General features: G+C 41.4%; 1 protein-coding gene across 1 annotated transcript; it reads left to right on the plus strand.

Moving 5' to 3' along the window:
• Positions 1-94: 94 nt before the first annotated feature.
• Positions 95-18,018, plus strand: HEXB (hexosaminidase subunit beta). Its single transcript, XM_055791595.1, is given in 15 exon segments — positions 95-359; positions 361-488; positions 587-744; positions 3,796-3,861; positions 4,636-4,682; positions 4,894-5,004; positions 7,341-7,442; positions 9,097-9,226; positions 10,987-11,167; positions 12,200-12,286; positions 12,878-12,950; positions 13,604-13,778; positions 14,604-14,694; positions 14,906-15,010; positions 17,830-18,018. Coding segments are annotated over 15 exon segments (1,680 nt in total). The 5' UTR covers positions 95-197; the 3' UTR covers positions 17,894-18,018.
• Positions 18,019-18,097: the final 79 nt, after the last annotated feature.

An 18,097-nucleotide genomic window follows, 5' to 3' on the forward strand; every position in this document is an offset into this window, starting at 1 on the left:
ACCGCCCGCCCCGCCGGGACCCCGCCCCCGGGCCCGCCCTGGCCGCGCAGGCGCGGCGGCCGCGGAGGAGGCGGGGCCGGGGGGTGCGGGCGGGCGCGCAGGCCGCCCCAGCCGGCTCCGTGATGGCGGAGGCGGGGCCCGGCGGCCTCGTGTGACTGTCGCCGCGGGCTGCCGGGGGTGCGGGGGCCCGCCGCGGCATGGGCAGAGCCATGGGGCTGGCCGGGCTGCTGGCGGGGCTCTTCTTCGTGTCCGCCGTGTTGGTGAGCACCAGCCTTCGGCACGGCGCCCCGCGGAGCCAGCCCGAGCCGGCCGAGTGGGAGCCGGCCTCGGGCGCCGTGCCCGCGGAGGACTCGCTGTGGCCCCCTGCCGCAGAGGCTCCGCACGTCCCGCCGCCAGCTGCAGCTGGCCCCCGACCGCTTCCAGCTGGTACACGGCGCCGGCTCCTCGGCGGGGCCGGCCTGCGGTCTGCTGGAGGACGCCTTCCGCAGGTGAGGGGCCGCGGGGCCGGAGGCGCGGAGGGGGGGGGGCGGCGGGCGGCCGGAGCGGTTACCTCAGAGCCCCGCCGGCGACTGTGCTTCCTCGGCAGGTACTACGAGTACGTGTTCGGGCGGCCCGGCCGGCGGACGCGGGGCCGCAGGCAGCTGGGCGCCCCGGCGCGGCCCGAGCTGTTGCGGCTGCAGGTGGTGATCGGGTTCCAGGACCCCGGCTGCCGCGGCTTCCCGCACCTCTTCTCCAGCGAGGCCTGTGAGTACCGGCTGGCGCCGCACCGTTACCGCTTGCTTCACCGTCCCGTGCCCGGTGTCACAGTAGGGTGTTTTTTAAGGAACTGGAAGTCACAGGCTCGCCGAGGCACTCGGGAGCATTTCACAACAGTGGCAACCAGAAGATAATCTCAGCCCACAGTGAATAATGAAGAAAGGGCGATCTTTGGCTACATGCAGATCTTGCCATACATACATAACCAGGTAAGACCTCTGATTCTTAACGACTGTTACCAGAAAGGCTAGCAGCAGAAATCACAGGTTAGCTAGCATTCAGCTCGTTCGCCTGCTGCTAGCCTTTCTGGTAACAGTCGTTAAGAATCAGAGGTCTTACTGTGTTGTGCTGTACCTGGTTATGCATGGTGAGATCTGCGCGTAGTCAGAGATCGCCCTTTCCTCCAGCACAGGGTGCTGAGCTGAGTGAGGGCTGGCGCTGCTTGTTCAGCTGCTTTCCTTAGAAATAACAGCATTTGAACTGAAGCTGCCAACACTGGCTTACATACATGGTATTTCTGTTTTTTCCAGCAAAACTGGAAAGTGTTTGTTGAACTTCTTGTTATTCATCTTGCAGTATTATATATCCCCTTTCTTTCTATCAGTAGGGTAATAAGAATTTTCTTAATTACAAGAAAGGATTTAAAAACACAGTGGTTACCTTGGATTTGTTCTGCTATGTTGCTTCAGTACTGTGACTGGAATCCAGAGTGGAGAAGTACTCTAAATCAAGTCCTCATCACCAGAGAAATTTTTTAACAGAAATAAGGACGAGTGGGTAATACTGCTTTCTGTCTGGACAGGTTATCACAGAATTCAACATATTCAGTTAATCTTGTTCTGTCTTGAGATAATCTTCAGTACTTGGCAAGGCAGTTTTTTGGTATCCAGGATACAGGTCCTTAGAAAAAGATCCTTTTAATCTTAAGTCATATATCAGCAGCAGGATTAATTCTACCTGACTTGTAATAGAATGTACTGATATTAAATCTACTCAGTCTTTTGGGGACACTTAACCAAGTAGCTTAATTTTTGTGGGCAAGTTTATCATGCATTTCAGTGCAAATAGGTTATAGCAGCAAAATTGCTAACGCTTTAGAATTTTCCTGTCACAGGCAGGTTGTTATACTGCTTTACAACTAGTTGAACTTTGATGTTGTTTGTGAACTTCAGATCTGTGCTAAAGCTGGTTCTTCCCTTCTGTTAGGGAATCTGTCAGATCATTGGATTCTTAGGTGGCACCCTTCAGAACACTCAGAGTTTTTCCCTCTGCTGTAGGAAAGGAGTTTCCTGTTAAAAATGACATGGAGGTTTCCTAATGTAGTAAGCTGAGCTCTCCAGGCTTCAGCAAGATTTTAATTTTCTGTTAATAGGATAGCTTGTTTAGGGAACAAATACTGAAATACGCAGTTATTAGTCACTTGCTGGATTGAGCAGCTTTGCTCCTTTTCTTAATAGAGAGGGTATGGATCAGTTGATGACTATCCTATAGAAAGAGTAATAATAACTGAAAGAGGGTAGATTTAGGTTAGGGATTAGGAAGAAATTCTTTAATGTGAAGGTGGCGAGACACTGGAACAAGCTGCCCAGAGAAGCTGGATGCCCCATCCCTGAAAGTGTTCAAGACCAGACTGGGACTTTGAGCAACCTGATCTAGCGGAAAGTGCCCCTGCCCATGGCAGGGGAGTGGGACTAGATGATTGTTAAGGTCCCTTCCTACCCAAACTGTTCTATGATTCTTCATATGTTCTATGAAGAATATTGGATATGTAATCACAGTACAAGTTAATTGCCCTTCTCCCTGCTGGCTTCTTGCCTGCTTGCGTAAAAGGTTCCAAGCAGCCATATAAAATTTACTGTTCAGTGTTCATTTAAGGTTATATGTTCAGAAAAAAGCCTGCTGTCTTGGAAGTAAATCCCTGACTCAGCTACAATTTACCACAGAAAGACCAGTGGAGATTGCAGTGGTCTTCTAAGTTCTCCTTCTTACCCAGAACTTCCAGTATATACAGTCAGTGCTTATGTTAAAATGGAAGCGTGAGGTACTTTCTTAATGTCCCTGAACGGCTTTTCTCTGGTAGTTTAGATAAATGTTTGAACCGTATAACTTACAACCCACCATTCTTTCATACTGAGGCAGATCCAATAAAACATTGTACAGCAATTTACCCTTCTGACTTTTCCTCTGCTGCTTCAAATGTGTGACTCTGGTCAGTTTATTACTGCTTTGATGTTTAAATATTAATATGGATCCATAGATTTATAGTGTATTTCTATACATATATATGTATGTGATTTTAAAAAAAATAATTAACATATTTAAAATGTATTTGTATTTGTTCACTGAAATTTACCAAATGATCTTAAATGAAAAACCAAAATTATTTTAGCTTTTTTTTTTTTTTTTCTTTTAGCACTTTGTACTATACTTCGGTACCCAAACTAAAGGGAGGATTGTTATGGATACCTTCTGATACCGTTCTTCATTTTACTTACCTGATTTCATTTCACTGTCCCTATACATGTGCTTATTAGATGGTGGGGTGGGTTGGTTGGGTTGTTTGTTTTTCTTTGGAGTTAGAACTTTACAGTAAGCACCTAACAATATTACTTGACAAGGTAAGCATAATCTCTATAAAAGGTAGGTAAAAGGAGGATTAAACTTTTGCAGTTAGGTCTGGCTTAGTTACCCAACTCTTATCACTTATGTCTTAAATGCAAAAATATCATCTGATATGTTTTAAATCAGTTGGGTTAGACTTGGCTGGAATTCTGGCGCATTAACATTGCCATTAATAAGTACTATATTTGTTTTATCATCTTACTGATTAACTGTTTACTGTCTGATTAGTAGCTTGCATTACTTCAGAAGCACATAAGTGAAAAATAGTTGCATGATACCACCATTAAAAACAACAGTAGTCAGAATTTAAAAAACAAAGGGAGATGTGGGACTCATCCTCCTTAATGCTTGTTAGCATTGTCCTGTCAATCATGCTTTCTTAAGGAATAACTTTTTTGTTTGTTTGTTTTTATTTAGATCATTTAACTATAACTGAGCCTGTGGCTGTACTGAAAGCAGATGAAGTATGGGGTGCTTTAAGAGGTAAGCTGATAATTTTCCTATAGAGCTGTTTGTTCTGGGCTGACACGGGCCCCATGGCAGACTAAGAACCAGCTGACCACTGAGCCTTGCCTGTCTTCAGTCCTTAATGGGAAGTAAGCTTGTGCGTAGAGGCCAGAAGGATACCCAGATGCATGTTGGTCAGACCCTCAGTCCAAACGCTCACTATCTCAGATCCAGTAGCATGCTGTAAGTTAACTCTGCTGTGCCTGGAATCAGCCAAGCCAACCAAATCCTGGGTGCTAAAATGCTGTCTGATCTACAGTGTGAACACATTATTCTCTTGGTGCACCTAATAACTGGACATGATAGACACATCACCAGGAAGACCATAATGCTGAAGTTTCAGTCTGCTCTTCTTACTGTTAGTCTAAATTAGCAGATTTTTCATGCTAAATTAGAAACTTCACCAGCTGCAGAAATGACCAGCATGTTAACACCTTTTGATGAAATTCCTACCTTACCCTCAGTAACTTCCATGCTATTCAAGGATTAATTTGGTACAGCTGAGCTGTAGTACTAATATTCAGTATGTGTGTATAATAGAGAGTTTGAGTAGTTCTGTCTTCAGAATTTCTTCAACTGTGGTGCTTAAGCAATCAAGGAACTATGCTAAAGAGAAAGAAAACTCAGCTACAGAGCATTCTTTCTAGCTATATGAGTGTCTGTAAATAGTTCTGGTCCTGTTTTTAACTTAACTAAACCCGGACAAGTGCTAGCTTATACTCCTTTTCTCTTTCTTGGATTTTTTACCAGGCTTGGAAACCTTCAGCCAGTTGGTTTATGAAGATGACTATGGAAGTGTGAGTATAGCTATTAACTAAAACCACAGTCCTGATAACAGACAACCATGTTCTTTATTAGGTACTTTTCTAGAAACAGCAGTTCTACTAGTTTCAGTAAATATTTTTTCAGAAAATGATCTTTGAAAAGCTGATAACAAAATTAAAAGTAAGTATTTCCTATTTGCAAATATGAATATAAAGCAGGAATTCTGATTTTTATATCTCATAGTTTCTTGTCAATGAGTCTGAAATCGACGACTTCCCAAGATTTGCTCATAGAGGAATCTTACTAGACACCTCAAGGCATTATTTACCATTGAAATCTATTCTTACAAACCTGGTAAGTGGGCAGTTTTATATCATTGATAATGAAATCTTTAGGTAGCAACTGGAGCTGGTATGTAAGGACAGCCTGTCTTCTCTGGCTGACTTCTAAAAGGACAGTGATCTCTGCTAAGTAGAGGTCAGAACACACATCAGAGAGTAATTGATAGGCGAGAGAGGAGTTGCGTGAATCTGTAAAGGAGGCTGGGATTTGTGGTACCTTGGGTTTTCCGTATTTTCTGTTGCCTAAACCAGTTCACATATTTCTTGGAAGCATGTTTTGAGACATTCAACTGTCACCAAGCAATACATGGGAGACCTTGCAAGTCCTAGCTTCAGTGCCAGTGGTTGCAGGAAAATCCCAGTCCTTTCAATAACCAGGCTTTGGTAGTCCTGTATTAGGCTGCTAAAAGCAAGCCACTAATGAAGAAGTACAGAGCAACGGGGGAAATCAGAAGCATTCATTGGAAGCTACTGATTTCTTTCACTGTGTCACTTCAAAAAGAAGAAAACCAGACAAAAAAACCCAAGAAAACCTTCCTCTGAAAAGCCTAAGTAAGCACACTAAGGACTGTGTACTCCAACCTTGATGGGAAGGTGGTGAGTTTGTATAAATATAGCAACCAAAGCTGTGAGTTTTTCTGTTTTGTACTCCCCTTTTCTGCTGTTGAAATCCTTGTAGTGTAGCAGGGATTATTTGGTGGGTTGAAATGGAGGAGCCTTTGAGTAGAGGAACATGCAGTTTCCTGTCTTGACTCTGCAGAGCAGGCTTAAGATGCGCAGGAAGAGAGTGCAGGTAAAACCAGTCTTCATTTCTGAGGTCATCCTTGAACTATGGTCAAAACCTGCCCCTCCATGGGTATTTACCACTTTTATTTACCTATAAGGTCAGTCCTTGTTCAGCAAGTAGTGTTTGTGTAGTGTTTCATTTGCAACTGAGGGTGCTTCAAAGACTCAGGTAGTTACTTGTATCAGTATTTATTGTCTTTTCTAAGAGACAACAAAGTCAAAAGAGTAACCTGATTTTTGACACTTGCATTTCTAATCATTCTTGTGTTTCTGTAACTGTTGCTATTCTGTTTTCTTTCCTTAGATTATGCCTGTCACTCTAATACTTTTCTAGAGCTGCATTTTATGGCATTTTGCTCGTTTAAGGACAAGTGTGCTTTTCCTCCCACCTCTGTGCCTGCTTGAATCCAGGCTAACCTAATAAAAAGCAGCAGTAATCCCTTCACTGACGTGTGGTAATTAGATGCTTAAGGCAGCAGTTCAGGTACATTTCTTGTTTGTGTTCAGCTGCTGTACTGTATTTCCAGGAAGGGTGTTGTCCACCTTGTGGCAGAGGTGAAGGTCAGGAGGTAGAATTTTCTATGTGGAAAGATGTTAATTTGATAGAAATGCATGAAGACATGTGGTTAATTAAAATGTAATGCTGTCTGATAAAACAGGTGAGATATTTTGGGGGAGTGGACATAGTATAAATCTTCCTTTGGATTTGGTGGGAATTCCTGAAGAGATTTCATCACTTTTTTAAATGCAGCTTGGTGAAAAAAGCAAGGCAGAGGGGTGGAAATAATTGTATTGTGGCAAGGGGTTGGAAGCAACTGTGTTGCAATTACTGAGTCATGAACAATGTAGAGAACATTTATTCTGTCTGCCCATAGCACACACCACTTCTAGCGACGGACAAACTTGGGTAACTTGGGGTATGTGTGTAACCATCCATCTGGAGTCATAATTTGAAATATGTGTGTTAAATGTTTATCTTGATTATCTTCAAGAAAAGGGAAGTGCTGACACTAATGACTGAAAACACAAGGGGAACACTATCTTCTGCAGGGAAAATGCGTGGTTTATTTTGCATGCATTTGAAATGGATTCTGCAGAAGTCACTAGTAAGTAGGAATGTATGAAATAGTAGGGAACTCGCTTGTGTTCTTTAATTTTTGAGTCCAAAGTATTTAGGTAGAAAAGTTCAAGCTTTTCTGTAAGCTGAAATAGCTGATGTTGCATAGAGAATTACCCAGATATGTTTTGAAGTGGAAGAAATTCATAACCATTTATAGTAGTTCCTCTTCAGCCAGTGTAAGCATAATCAGATCAAGAGCTTGTTAACAGGAGTGGTGCAAATAGATGGCAGAGGAATGGAGTAGCAGTATAAACAGGCTGGTGCATTTTGTTGTGTGCTTCTAGGATTTGTGGAACACTGTATGGCTTATTGGTTGGTTCCCCCTCCTCCCCCCTTCAGTTGCTTTAAGCCTGTAGGATGTACTGGGATAAAGCCAGCTTTTTGCATCAGTTTTCTGTGAGAGTGAAGTGCTTAACTAGACTGTGTTGCATTATTTGTTACAGGATGCCATGGCTTTTAACAAGTTCAATGTTCTCCACTGGCATATAGTAGATGATCAGTCATTCCCTTACCAGAGTATTTATTTCCCTGAGTTAAGTGACAAGGTGAGTAAACATCATTGGAGCAGAGTGGGAGGGCAGAAATCTGGCACTTATTTAATGGAAATAAAATGCAGAGCCTACCAACAGTTCAATACATCTGCCTTGGCTGATTGCAAAACAGTACCAGAGGACCAGTAATCAGTAGGTCCAAACTCAGGATCCTACCTGAGTGTCTATGTGGACCATGTTCAAGTCTTCCTTAATGGATGCATGGTAAATGACCTTCCTAACTCTTGTGTGCAAATTTGCTAGTGATGCTGATCCGCAGTGTCTGCAGGCCTTCAAGCAGTAATGGCATGCAAATAGCTTGATGTGCACACTTCTTGGATTTTTGTTGTTTTGTTTGTTTAACTGGTAGACTTCCTGCCACTCAAACAAATATAAGGGAGTTTCCTGTCAGCTCGAGGCTTGGAACCACTGCAGTAGTACTTTTGCCCTGTCTGAGACCTAGTTAACTTTACAAAACACAACATACCTTATAAGAGCTCCAAAAGTGAAGTTGTTTTCTCAAATAGATATAGTTGCAATGTATCTCTTTATTTCAAGATTCACAGCAAATTTTGCTAATTAATGAAAGCCATCATGAGGTTATTGCTCAGTCATGGTACAGTAGTAGCCAAATGAAGCACGAATAATTAAGTAGACTGGACCTAAGCATGAGATTTGTGATTCTGTTTTAAAATGCTTGCTAGAATCTGACCCTCATAAAAATTACTTAGGCAGTGGTTGAGCAGATGCCATGAAGAGTTTTATAATTCAAAAACTGTAAATGTTGCATGGTGCATTCAGATTATTTTTCCTAGTAATGGCTGTGGAATTCTGTCCTGTTCCTCACTGACAGCTGGAGAGGGAGATGGCCAGTGTCTCAATAGCCATCTTTTTGAAAGGCTTTTTGTTTACCGTTATCTGTTTTTGAATAACTCGGCTGTGGAAACCATTTCCAGATAAATGGAAGCTTAAGGTGCTACTAATCATGAGGAGTCATGATGCTTTTCTTTATGTAGTTTTGCTCTTTGGCAAGCATCTGTTTCACGGAACTGTAGGAACTGTAGCAGTCTGGGCAGTTTGTCATGGTCCCTGACTGTGTGGGAATGGAATAATGCCCAAATTCAGTGTCACAAAACAAATACACCTGCTAAATTGGGTATTGTATCAACTGACAAGCAGAGGTGTTGGAAGAAGACACCATTCTTTCTGACTTGGCAGAATTTTTCCATTAGTCTTTCATGTCATGTAGCAAGGGCCCCTATGTTTTGGAACTAATGATACAGAAGTGGAGGGAATACTAACTTGCCTCTGTACAGAAGAATTGAAAAATGCATCTTTCAAACATCTGATGGAGTAGAAGCTAGCTTTTCTGTTTCTTTCAGTAACTATGAGCTAAGGAGGAATGGACAGTCTCAGGAGATTTGTCTTAGTGTGGAAAAAGGGGTTAATTTTTGTTTGGGGTTCCCCCCTTCCCCCCCCCCCCCCCCCCCCCCCCCCCCCCCCCGCAGCTAGTCAGCTGAAAAGTTCATTGCAGCTGCCCATGTGATAAACCAGAAAAGGCCAACTTGTAAAACTGCTCAACAATCTAAATTATAACATTTTAATCCCAGTTTTATTAGCTGCTGGTATAATGTTTTGTAAACTGTCTCTGAATGTGAATACTTTACAGGGAGCATACTCCTATAACCACATCTACACTCCTACTGACGTCCGTCTGGTGATTGAGTATGCCCGGTTAAGAGGCATTAGAGTTATCCCAGAGTTTGATACTCCAGGACACACGCAGTCTTGGGGAAAAGGTATGTCCAAGAGAATATTAATGGTTAAAAGACTGACGTAATTAGGGTGTAGCAAGCAAGTGAACTTGGTAAAAACCAGCCTTTAAAGTGCCTTGGAAGGCCCTTGATAACAGGTAAGCAAGGGGCTGACTTGGGAATGGTGATGACCTTTACGTATCAGAGGAACTAAAGTGAATGGAGAAAGCTTGACACTTGCTGTGCTGCATGTGTGTGTGAAGGCACAGATATTTTCTGTCTGCCTCAGACTTCATGTTATTGTTATGCCCCCATCCAGTGCTGGGCTTTCGAGTAATTGGGCAGTAGCTAGAAATAATGAGTTGCTGTCTCTAGAGTAGATATTTCTGCTTGGGGAGTGTTCTTTCAAAGTGGTTGATGTTTCTGGATATTAGTAAAGTGGTAATCTGTCAGTGTACAAAACAGAGCAAAGCAGGATGCTTCTTCATGCTCTGTCCTCTGGGTTTCAGACTAATGCTTCTCTTGCTAGAGAGTGCTTGAGTCCTGAAAGCGGTGGTGTTTACATGTACTCGAGGACCAGGGAATCTTGTGCCTTAGTTCAGGGTGCACTGACTGTGATTTGACTGCAATTAATATAATATGGTTTTGGCTAAACTGGAAATAGTAAAGATTTTTCTAGTGCTTCATAGCATTAGCTTTATCCACAGGGTGAGTCTTGTGCTCATCCTGTGGAGATATGACCATAACGTTGCAAGATGCCTCAGGCTCTTTCTCACTAATTTAAACTGCAGAGGAACAAGACAAAAAGTGAATTTGCTGAACACTCATTTCCGAGTCTGTCATCTTATGGAGTCTTTGCTGTTACAGAGCACTAGTAAAAGTCAGCTTCTTGCCTGATGATATGTGAAGTGGTCTACATTCATATTAAGAGCAAGGTTCAGGTCCCTTGCCTAAAAAACAATTGTACCTGATTAACTTCTTGTATAATAGCTTTTTTTTTAATGTGATGCACAGGAGCTAGTCCTGGCTTTGCCTGTGAACCTGGGTAACTATGCTTTGTTTGCATTAAAATTCAAGATACTGCAGAGAAGTCTTAAGGCATGCAAGGAGGGCAGTTGAAGCAATGTATCACTAGGGCCCTGTTTGGGGGAAATGTGCTTAGGGCAGGAAATGCACTGCCAGGAAGCTGATGCAACCACAGTTTACCAAAGAAACTGGACTTAGGAATCTCCAACCTAGAAATAATAACTTTTCCCTATTTTGTTATCCTGGCTTGTGTTCCTTCAGTTACCTTGACCCAAGAACCAGTGCTTAGTTTTGATGTCTGTCTAGCCTTCCTTGTGTAGAGGTAAATTCCTAGCAGATTGACGTAGGACATCTACCTTGAACCATGTACCACCTACTTAGGTGTTAACAAAGCAGAGTAATAAAAAGAGAGGAGAGGCCTTTGGAGCACACTCATTATATTTGGCTTCCTTCTAATTGGCTTCCTTCCTAAATCCATTAAAGCTTTTTTTATTCAAGTAGTCATCCAGAAGCTGTTTTCCAGATATAGTGACTTGTTCCATAAATTAGTATGTGTTAAATCACAAATCTAAAAGTCAGAGTCCTCATTCCAGTTAGAGGGTTCTTCAACCTTGGCCAAGTTGTTTTATTTCATCCTGCTTCTATTTGATTATAATTAGAATGATAAGCACTCAAGTCATAAATATTAGCCTTTTAAATATGGCTAACTGCCTCTTCCCACTAGCAAAGCTGACATACCAACGTGGAACTGAATATCCTCTATTAATTGTTTCTACTAGGTCAAAAAGATCTTCTCACCCCTTGTTACAGTGGAGAACAGCCAACTGGGTCCTTTGGACCTGTAAATCCCATTTTGAATACAACTTATGACTTCATGACTAAATTCTTCAAAGAAATCAGCAGTGTATTTCCAGATGCATACATTCATTTGGGAGGAGACGAAGTGAACTTCGATTGTTGGTATGGTGACAGTTCAAAGAATAAATATCTAGTGCCTCTTAAACTTGCTCAAATCCATCAATTAGGGAACTCAGTTGCATGGGACTGTTTTCACTGCTTAACCCAAAGATCTCCACTCCTACTTCTGTAGCTATTTACAGGCAGAACATTTGTGATTCTTAACAAGCAAGTGATGTTGTGCAGAATTTTGCTTTGATTAGCAGTTTCGCAAATGTTCAGGTACTCTAAAGGATTTCTTTATGAAAATTAACATGGCAGGAAAGAGAACTAGCAGGGTAGAAAAGTACCATGTAAGATAATGAATATTTAAATGCTTTGTGTTAAAGGAAAAGCAGTTCTTTCCATTGAGTTCTGTCTTCCAGAACATCTGCTAACATTAAGTATTACAGTACTGACTCTTTTGTGCTTGTTATCACAAGCACGGCATTTATTAATAGGGTTCTTTAGTTAGTTGCAGATTTTGAATGTTTTGGAGCATCTCTGCTGGAGTAACTAATAATACAGAATTTGGAGCAGATCTAATTGCATGATATTCAAATTGATCTAGTTAGTTTTTGTCTCTTGTAACATCAGATCTGAACACTTGCTTTAACTTTGAAAAAGAAACAATTTCTGACAAATGCTTTGTCACAGAAGTACCTGTTAGCTTTGGGGAATCTTCCCAAATTCTTGATGTCACTCCTGCAGATCCCCTGGTACTATGGCTGCCGTTTCCAGACCTGCTGGCAACCTTCCCACAAAGTTGCAGAGAAGCCAGAAACTCCAGAGCTCTTAGAAGCCTGAGTCAGCCTGCCAGAGGCTGCTTCAGGACAGGGCCTCCAGTAGTTCTACCAGAGAAGTAGGCCTATTGGCAGCTTTATTTCTAATTAGCATGAAGCTGTTTCAGTATATCTAAATCACGTTAACCTGCTGCTTCTGCAGGCTGTGGTGTGCCTAAGGCACCAGCTAGGGTGCTGTGCGTAGGTGGAAATGGTTGGGAAGTCTGGTTTAAAGCAAAGCAAAATTATTCTTGTTTTGTTGTTGTTATTTAAGGAAATCTAACCCTGAAGTGAAAGAGTTCATGAAGAAGCAAGGATTTGGCATCGATTATGCTAAACTGGAATCTTACTATATTCAGAAGTACGTTCTTTTCGTTAATTTTTGCTCTGCTTTTCACAGCTGCCGTCTGAGGGTGGTGGTCAGGTGCAGGTACTGAAGCTAATTTAGGTTAGCCTATACTGTTTTCAAAAACTGCTTTGTATTACGGACTACCGACTTTAATACACTGAATGTTAAGTTCACAGCTTTAAAAGGTGGGACACAACAAGGATGTGTAGGCTAGTTCTGTGGACAGTATGAACGCATGGGGTATGTTAAGCTAGGTATCTGCTGTGATGTCAGCATGCAGGGTGGGAAGGGAAAGTCCTATTGTTTTTGTAGCTATTTATTTCTCTGTTTCTTAAATAACATGGACTCAAGACACCTGTATGAGTTGCTGGTAGTTCTGAACATCACTTTGTGTTACTGCACATGCATACCCTTCTACATGGGAGAACATGCTCTTCGAGGCAGAGCACTGAAGGCCAAAACGAGAAAACCCTGTTTTTTCTTGGTCCCGTATGCAGTGCTGGGAAAAGCCTGATGTGACTTAGGGTGGAAAATGTCACTACGTGATGTGCCTGTACTGATCTCACTGAAGTTCACAAACATGATTTTATTTCTAAATTCTAGGGTTTTGGACATTGTTTCCTCCTATAATAAAGGATACATAGTCTGGCAAGAAGTGTTTGATAACAAAGCAGAGGTAAGATGGGAAAGTAAGTAAGGTACTCTTGCATAATCATATTGTGGGAGGCTTCCAAAGGGGACTGTTGAAGTAGTTATGGTTGTGTCTCTTAAGAGTTAAAGCAAGTCTGCTCACTTTAGCAAGTCTCCCCAGGTATGGGGCCTGCCTTGAAATTATCATTTGTTGAACATGTAAAACAGGTGGAACAGGAACACCAGCACTGAAGTGCTTTCTGCAGGTGAGTACATAATACAACATGTTTTAGAGCATCAGAGTAAAGGGTAGGGAAATTTCTGTAAGTTTTCACACCTTTGTTTTCTCACATAACTGCATCTCATCTAGCAACACCAGGTGCTCAGCTTTTTGGAGCTGGTCAGATAACTGGTGCATGTAGGAACCCTCTTAGGGCATTAACTGTCTATAGTATAACCTAGGCTTCACTCTAGTGTGAGGTTTTTAAAACCAGCAAAGAGCTACTTGCTTTTAGACTGGGGGGTGGGGTGGGGTGGAGAACGGAAAATTACAAAAGATAGCTTCCAAAATGTTCCTCTTGAAAAAAAACAAAACCAAACCATATATTTGAAATCTGTCATCCTTTCCTGGGAACAGCAATTAGGGTTGTCTTTAATGTTTTGGGGTTTTCTTTTGTTCTGTTTTTTCCCCCCTTTTAGCTGAAACCAGACACAGTAGTTCAAGTGTGGATGGAAAACAACTATGCTCATGAACTGAGCAGTGTCACTGCAGCTGGGTTCACTGCTATCCTGGCAGCTCCCTGGTACTTAGACTACATTAGTTACGGGCAAGACTGGAAGAAATACTACAGTGTTGAACCACTTAACTTTCCTGGTTTGTTACATTTTTTCTATGCATGTTCTGTGCATTAAAAGTCTTTGGTTCATAGTAAGGTGTAAATGGAAAGAATAAGGCTATTTAGAGTGGTCATGCAGTCACTATGATCAGATACACTGTAATCAAAGGACTTTAATTTCAGCTAGAACTCTGGAAAATTCTCAAATAAAAATACGCAACTTTCCAATTCTCACAGGGAAAATTGTTACCTTCCTCAAGCATCTGGCAGTGGTGCTTGTATGAGACAGGATGCTGAACTAGGTGGGCAGATGCATCATGCACTGGGGGCAGAGTTGTGCAAAATGTTTGCTGGTAGACATTGAGTACATACATTAGCAAGCTTCTAGAGCGTTAGACTGTTACAGACAAAGACATGTTCTCTCCCTCCAGCTAAAGCTGATACAAACATCTAATGCTTTCCCCAGGGCTTGAATTTTGTGCAAGGTAGCTCTCAGACCTGATTAGGGAGAATACTTGAATGTAGCTTTTTCAAGGAATGTTCTGTCTGTGATAGAATGAACAGTTTTAATCAGGATTGAAGTCTTTGAAGAATGTCAGGAGGCTGAGGAATTTCTTCAGAGGATAAAAGGTAAAATCCTTTCTGACAGAGAAGGGAAATTGGTTCTCTGGGCAAATGGGCCAGTGGTTCTCATATTTAGTAACAAGACTACCAAAACATTAAGTTAGTGCTCAGGATAGATATTTTATATCATAAAACGAACAACTGAACATCAGTCCCCTCTCAGTATTGGAAAAGGAAATTGCTGATACATGCCCATCTTCCAAGCAAATAGAAATTCTAACTTTCTGCTTTGAATTCAGGATCTGAAAAACAGAAAAAGCTTTTAATAGGTGGAGAAGCCTGCCTGTGGGGGGAATTTGTGGATGCAACTAACCTTACACCAAGATTATGGTATGGACTGTTTTATTGTTAAATTTTGGAAAGCTAGCTATATGGAGCATTAATCCAACAGGACTGTATGTTAGTGGTAACCGTGCTCTGTGCTGAATGTAAGCAGCTATAAAAATGGATGCTTCTTTCTGTTTAAGACCTGGTATTAAAAACTTTTATCCATTCCTGGTTATAGACCATACCTACTCTAAAATTTAGTATATCTTTACAGGCCTCGAGCAAGTGCTGTAGGGGAGAGACTCTGGAGCAGCAGGAATGTAACCAACTTGCAGGATGCCTATAAAAGACTGACTAATCATCGATGCCGCATGCTCCGGTAGGATTAATAGTTATAGTAATGCTTGGTTCTCATGCCTTATAACCAATGGAGTTCAAGTACAGGACTGAACACTGGCCTGGAGATGAAGGGAGGAGAGCTAGCTGTCATCCTGTGTGGTTTTTGTATCCACAGAAAAGGTGAGGACAGATACATTAAGACAGGAGTTCTAGACAGGCCTGCAACTAACATTTTCAGAACTTAACTTTCTTCAGTGAAATACTAGAACTCATCTATATCTCTCTTTAAAGGAAAAAACAACACCGTGATTGACTTATTTAAGATAAAAAGGTTATTAAAGTGTATGTGGGAGGAGTACACAGGAGAAAAAATAGACTTTAAAAAAAGTTTTAGATTATTTATTATAAATCATAATTAAAGACCTGCAGCAGGCAATCAAGTGGAGCTGTGCATGAGAGGTGAGCTTTAGCAAGCTATATTCTTTCAGGTATTACCTTAGCATAGGGACTGAAAGAGGTGGATAAGGAGTCTGATAGATTTTAATTCATTTATGGCTACTGTAAACAAGGGCAGTTCATAACATATTTTTCTCTGCAGTTCTTTCCTGAAAAGTACCTAGACAAGTTACTGGTTAATTACTGCTAGTGCTTTGTATATTTGCACTTTTAGAAGTCAGTGATTTCTAGGTCTGAAGTCCAAGTTTGACTCCACTTTTAGAAGTATACAGTCAGAGAGCCTTTTAGGTTTTCCCAAATGCTGCTGCAAAGTTGGACTGCAGCAAGAACATGTCATTTGATTTCTCTGCAGAAGTTTATGACAGGAAACTGAAAATCCCAACAGTGTGAAGTATTTCAAGGGAGATACAAATCAGCTATTTAGAGTACAAGATACAATGGCAGTTAGCACTTAAAACTTAAGCACTCTGCTCATGTTCCTGTAGATATCTTAGCATGATTATGTTGAAATCACTGACTTTGAGCTTACAGTATAGATAGTGATATACACAGAGTGACCAAAAGACTTGTAAATTTTGACTTGTTGGGTTTATTTCAAGGTGGCGAAAAATAACCATATGTAAATTATCTCCCTCAGTCATGAGAAAAGTAGATACATGAAGAAAGAGTTAACAAATACATGTTAAAAACAAGATCAAAGGGCTTTAAAGACTTAGGACCTAGCACTTAACAGGATGGTACATCTCTTGGTGGGGCTTAGAGAAAACATGGATAAAACTGAAAAGTGAAGCGTACAGGGACTGTACCTCTAAGATTAGGGTCTTATAGTTCCTGGGCCTGGTTAACTATTGCTGCATCTCCATCTTCCTTTAATGCTGGCACTTGTATTGCTGTATAAGGAGCTGATCCAGGTGGCTGCAGCTGCTCTGGTAGTGCAAGTGTGAGAGATGGAGAATGCAGGGGCAGACTAAGGGAAAAGTGCACGAGTACACGGAGCAGATCTTAAACTACTTTGTGGTGCTAAAACTGCTTTGTTGGCGTAAAACTTGAAGTGAACAATTCCTGTTACAAACAGACTACCTTAATAAAAGGACATGTCCTCCTGAAAATTATTTCTTTTATATAGGCTTTGAACCTGAAGAACATTAGAGAAACCATTCCCTTACTGCTGATTAAATGAGCCTTCCTTGGAGCAGCAGTTCTGTTGCCTTTTATGTATACAGGGCTTCCTCATCACTGTGTGAACTCAAAGAGCTGATTTAATCAGCCAGGTTGTTGTAGTCTTAGAGTGTGGCCAAAAAGGCTATCTCCTTACTAACATTTTTATACGTGGTATATACAGACCATGGCAGCTGTGGCAGGCCAAGGAGCTTTCCAGGTAGAATGAACAGCTCTGGTTTGCTCCAGAGCTGGGTACCAGGGAGTGAAAGAGCAGGTATATAGAGCTCCCTAACAGTTGGATCACAGTCACTATAAGAACAGTAGCTCTGCCTATCCAAGGTCACTGCTGTTGAAATAGTACCATGAAAGCAGAAGTTGCTATTCAGATCTAAACTCGGCTTCCTGTAGAATACAGCAGCCCAAACTGCAGAGAAATGGTGATCAGAGAAGGGAAACAAAAAGGTGGGCATATATTCCAGAGACTGAGACAACAACCCTGTCATTTACTAAGAGCAGGTCTTGCTTGGGGGCAAGCAGTTCAGCTGAGCCATTTCATTATTCAGTTTCTTCCACAGCAGCTCATAAGTGCGGTTTAAACACCAGTGTGTATTACCCTACAAATCACTATAGCAGTACTGTCTAGCTCTTAAATAGCCAAGAAGCGGAATTTTGACTGTAACCACTTTAACCCTGAAACATCTTTTTAGACTATCTTCCTGCACATCATAAGCTACAGCGTTTTTTTGCTTGTTTGTTTTTAAAGCCACAGAATAATTTATGATAGCATAGCTGGGGAAAATCTTGTTTATTAAAACTGGGTTCCCTCAAAAATTAATGAAAATTACTTAATTAGAGCTGCATATGAAGGAAACTATTTGGGTTGGTGAGTGTGCAAATGTCAACCGATTGATATTTTCATCTTCTTATGACTTTTATTCAATAAAAGCAATAGATTTTGCAGAATGTAGAGACAACTAGCCCCTGAATGTAAGCTTTTAACCTGTTTTCTAATACCCTGGTGCATCTATTTCTTCATTAATCAATCACTATTAACTTCAGTGAAGTACAGTTCTCTGTTTCAATCAATGGTATAGGGCCCTTTTTTCTCCCTAAACAGGCCATCTGTTATTTCTTCAAAACAGTTTTGCTTACACAGAGTAAGATGGAGTGCTGTTATCTGTCCACCTACACAGTGGGCTAGTTGTTTGATTTAATCATACACATTCTACTTTATTTTAACAGCCGTGGCATAGCAGCCGAACCTGTGTTTGTTGGATACTGTGCCCATGAAGCAAGAGGGCAGTAATTACTGCAAAGACTTCTAGTCAACAACCTGAAGTGCCTCTGGGGGGTGAATCAATATATGTACCTGTGTTGTATTTGAACCAACAGTTAAAATTTTCACTTTAAAAATAAAGTTCTTTGACATTCTTGTTGGAGTAAAAATGGTGGGGCAATAGGAGTAAATTAAAAAAAATGGGAGTAAAAATAATAGCTTTCATTAGAAAGA

The sequence above is a fragment of the Falco peregrinus genome, chromosome Z, assembly GCF_023634155.1.
Source record: "Falco peregrinus isolate bFalPer1 chromosome Z, bFalPer1.pri, whole genome shotgun sequence".
Taxonomy (NCBI): Eukaryota; Metazoa; Chordata; class Aves; order Falconiformes; family Falconidae; genus Falco; species Falco peregrinus.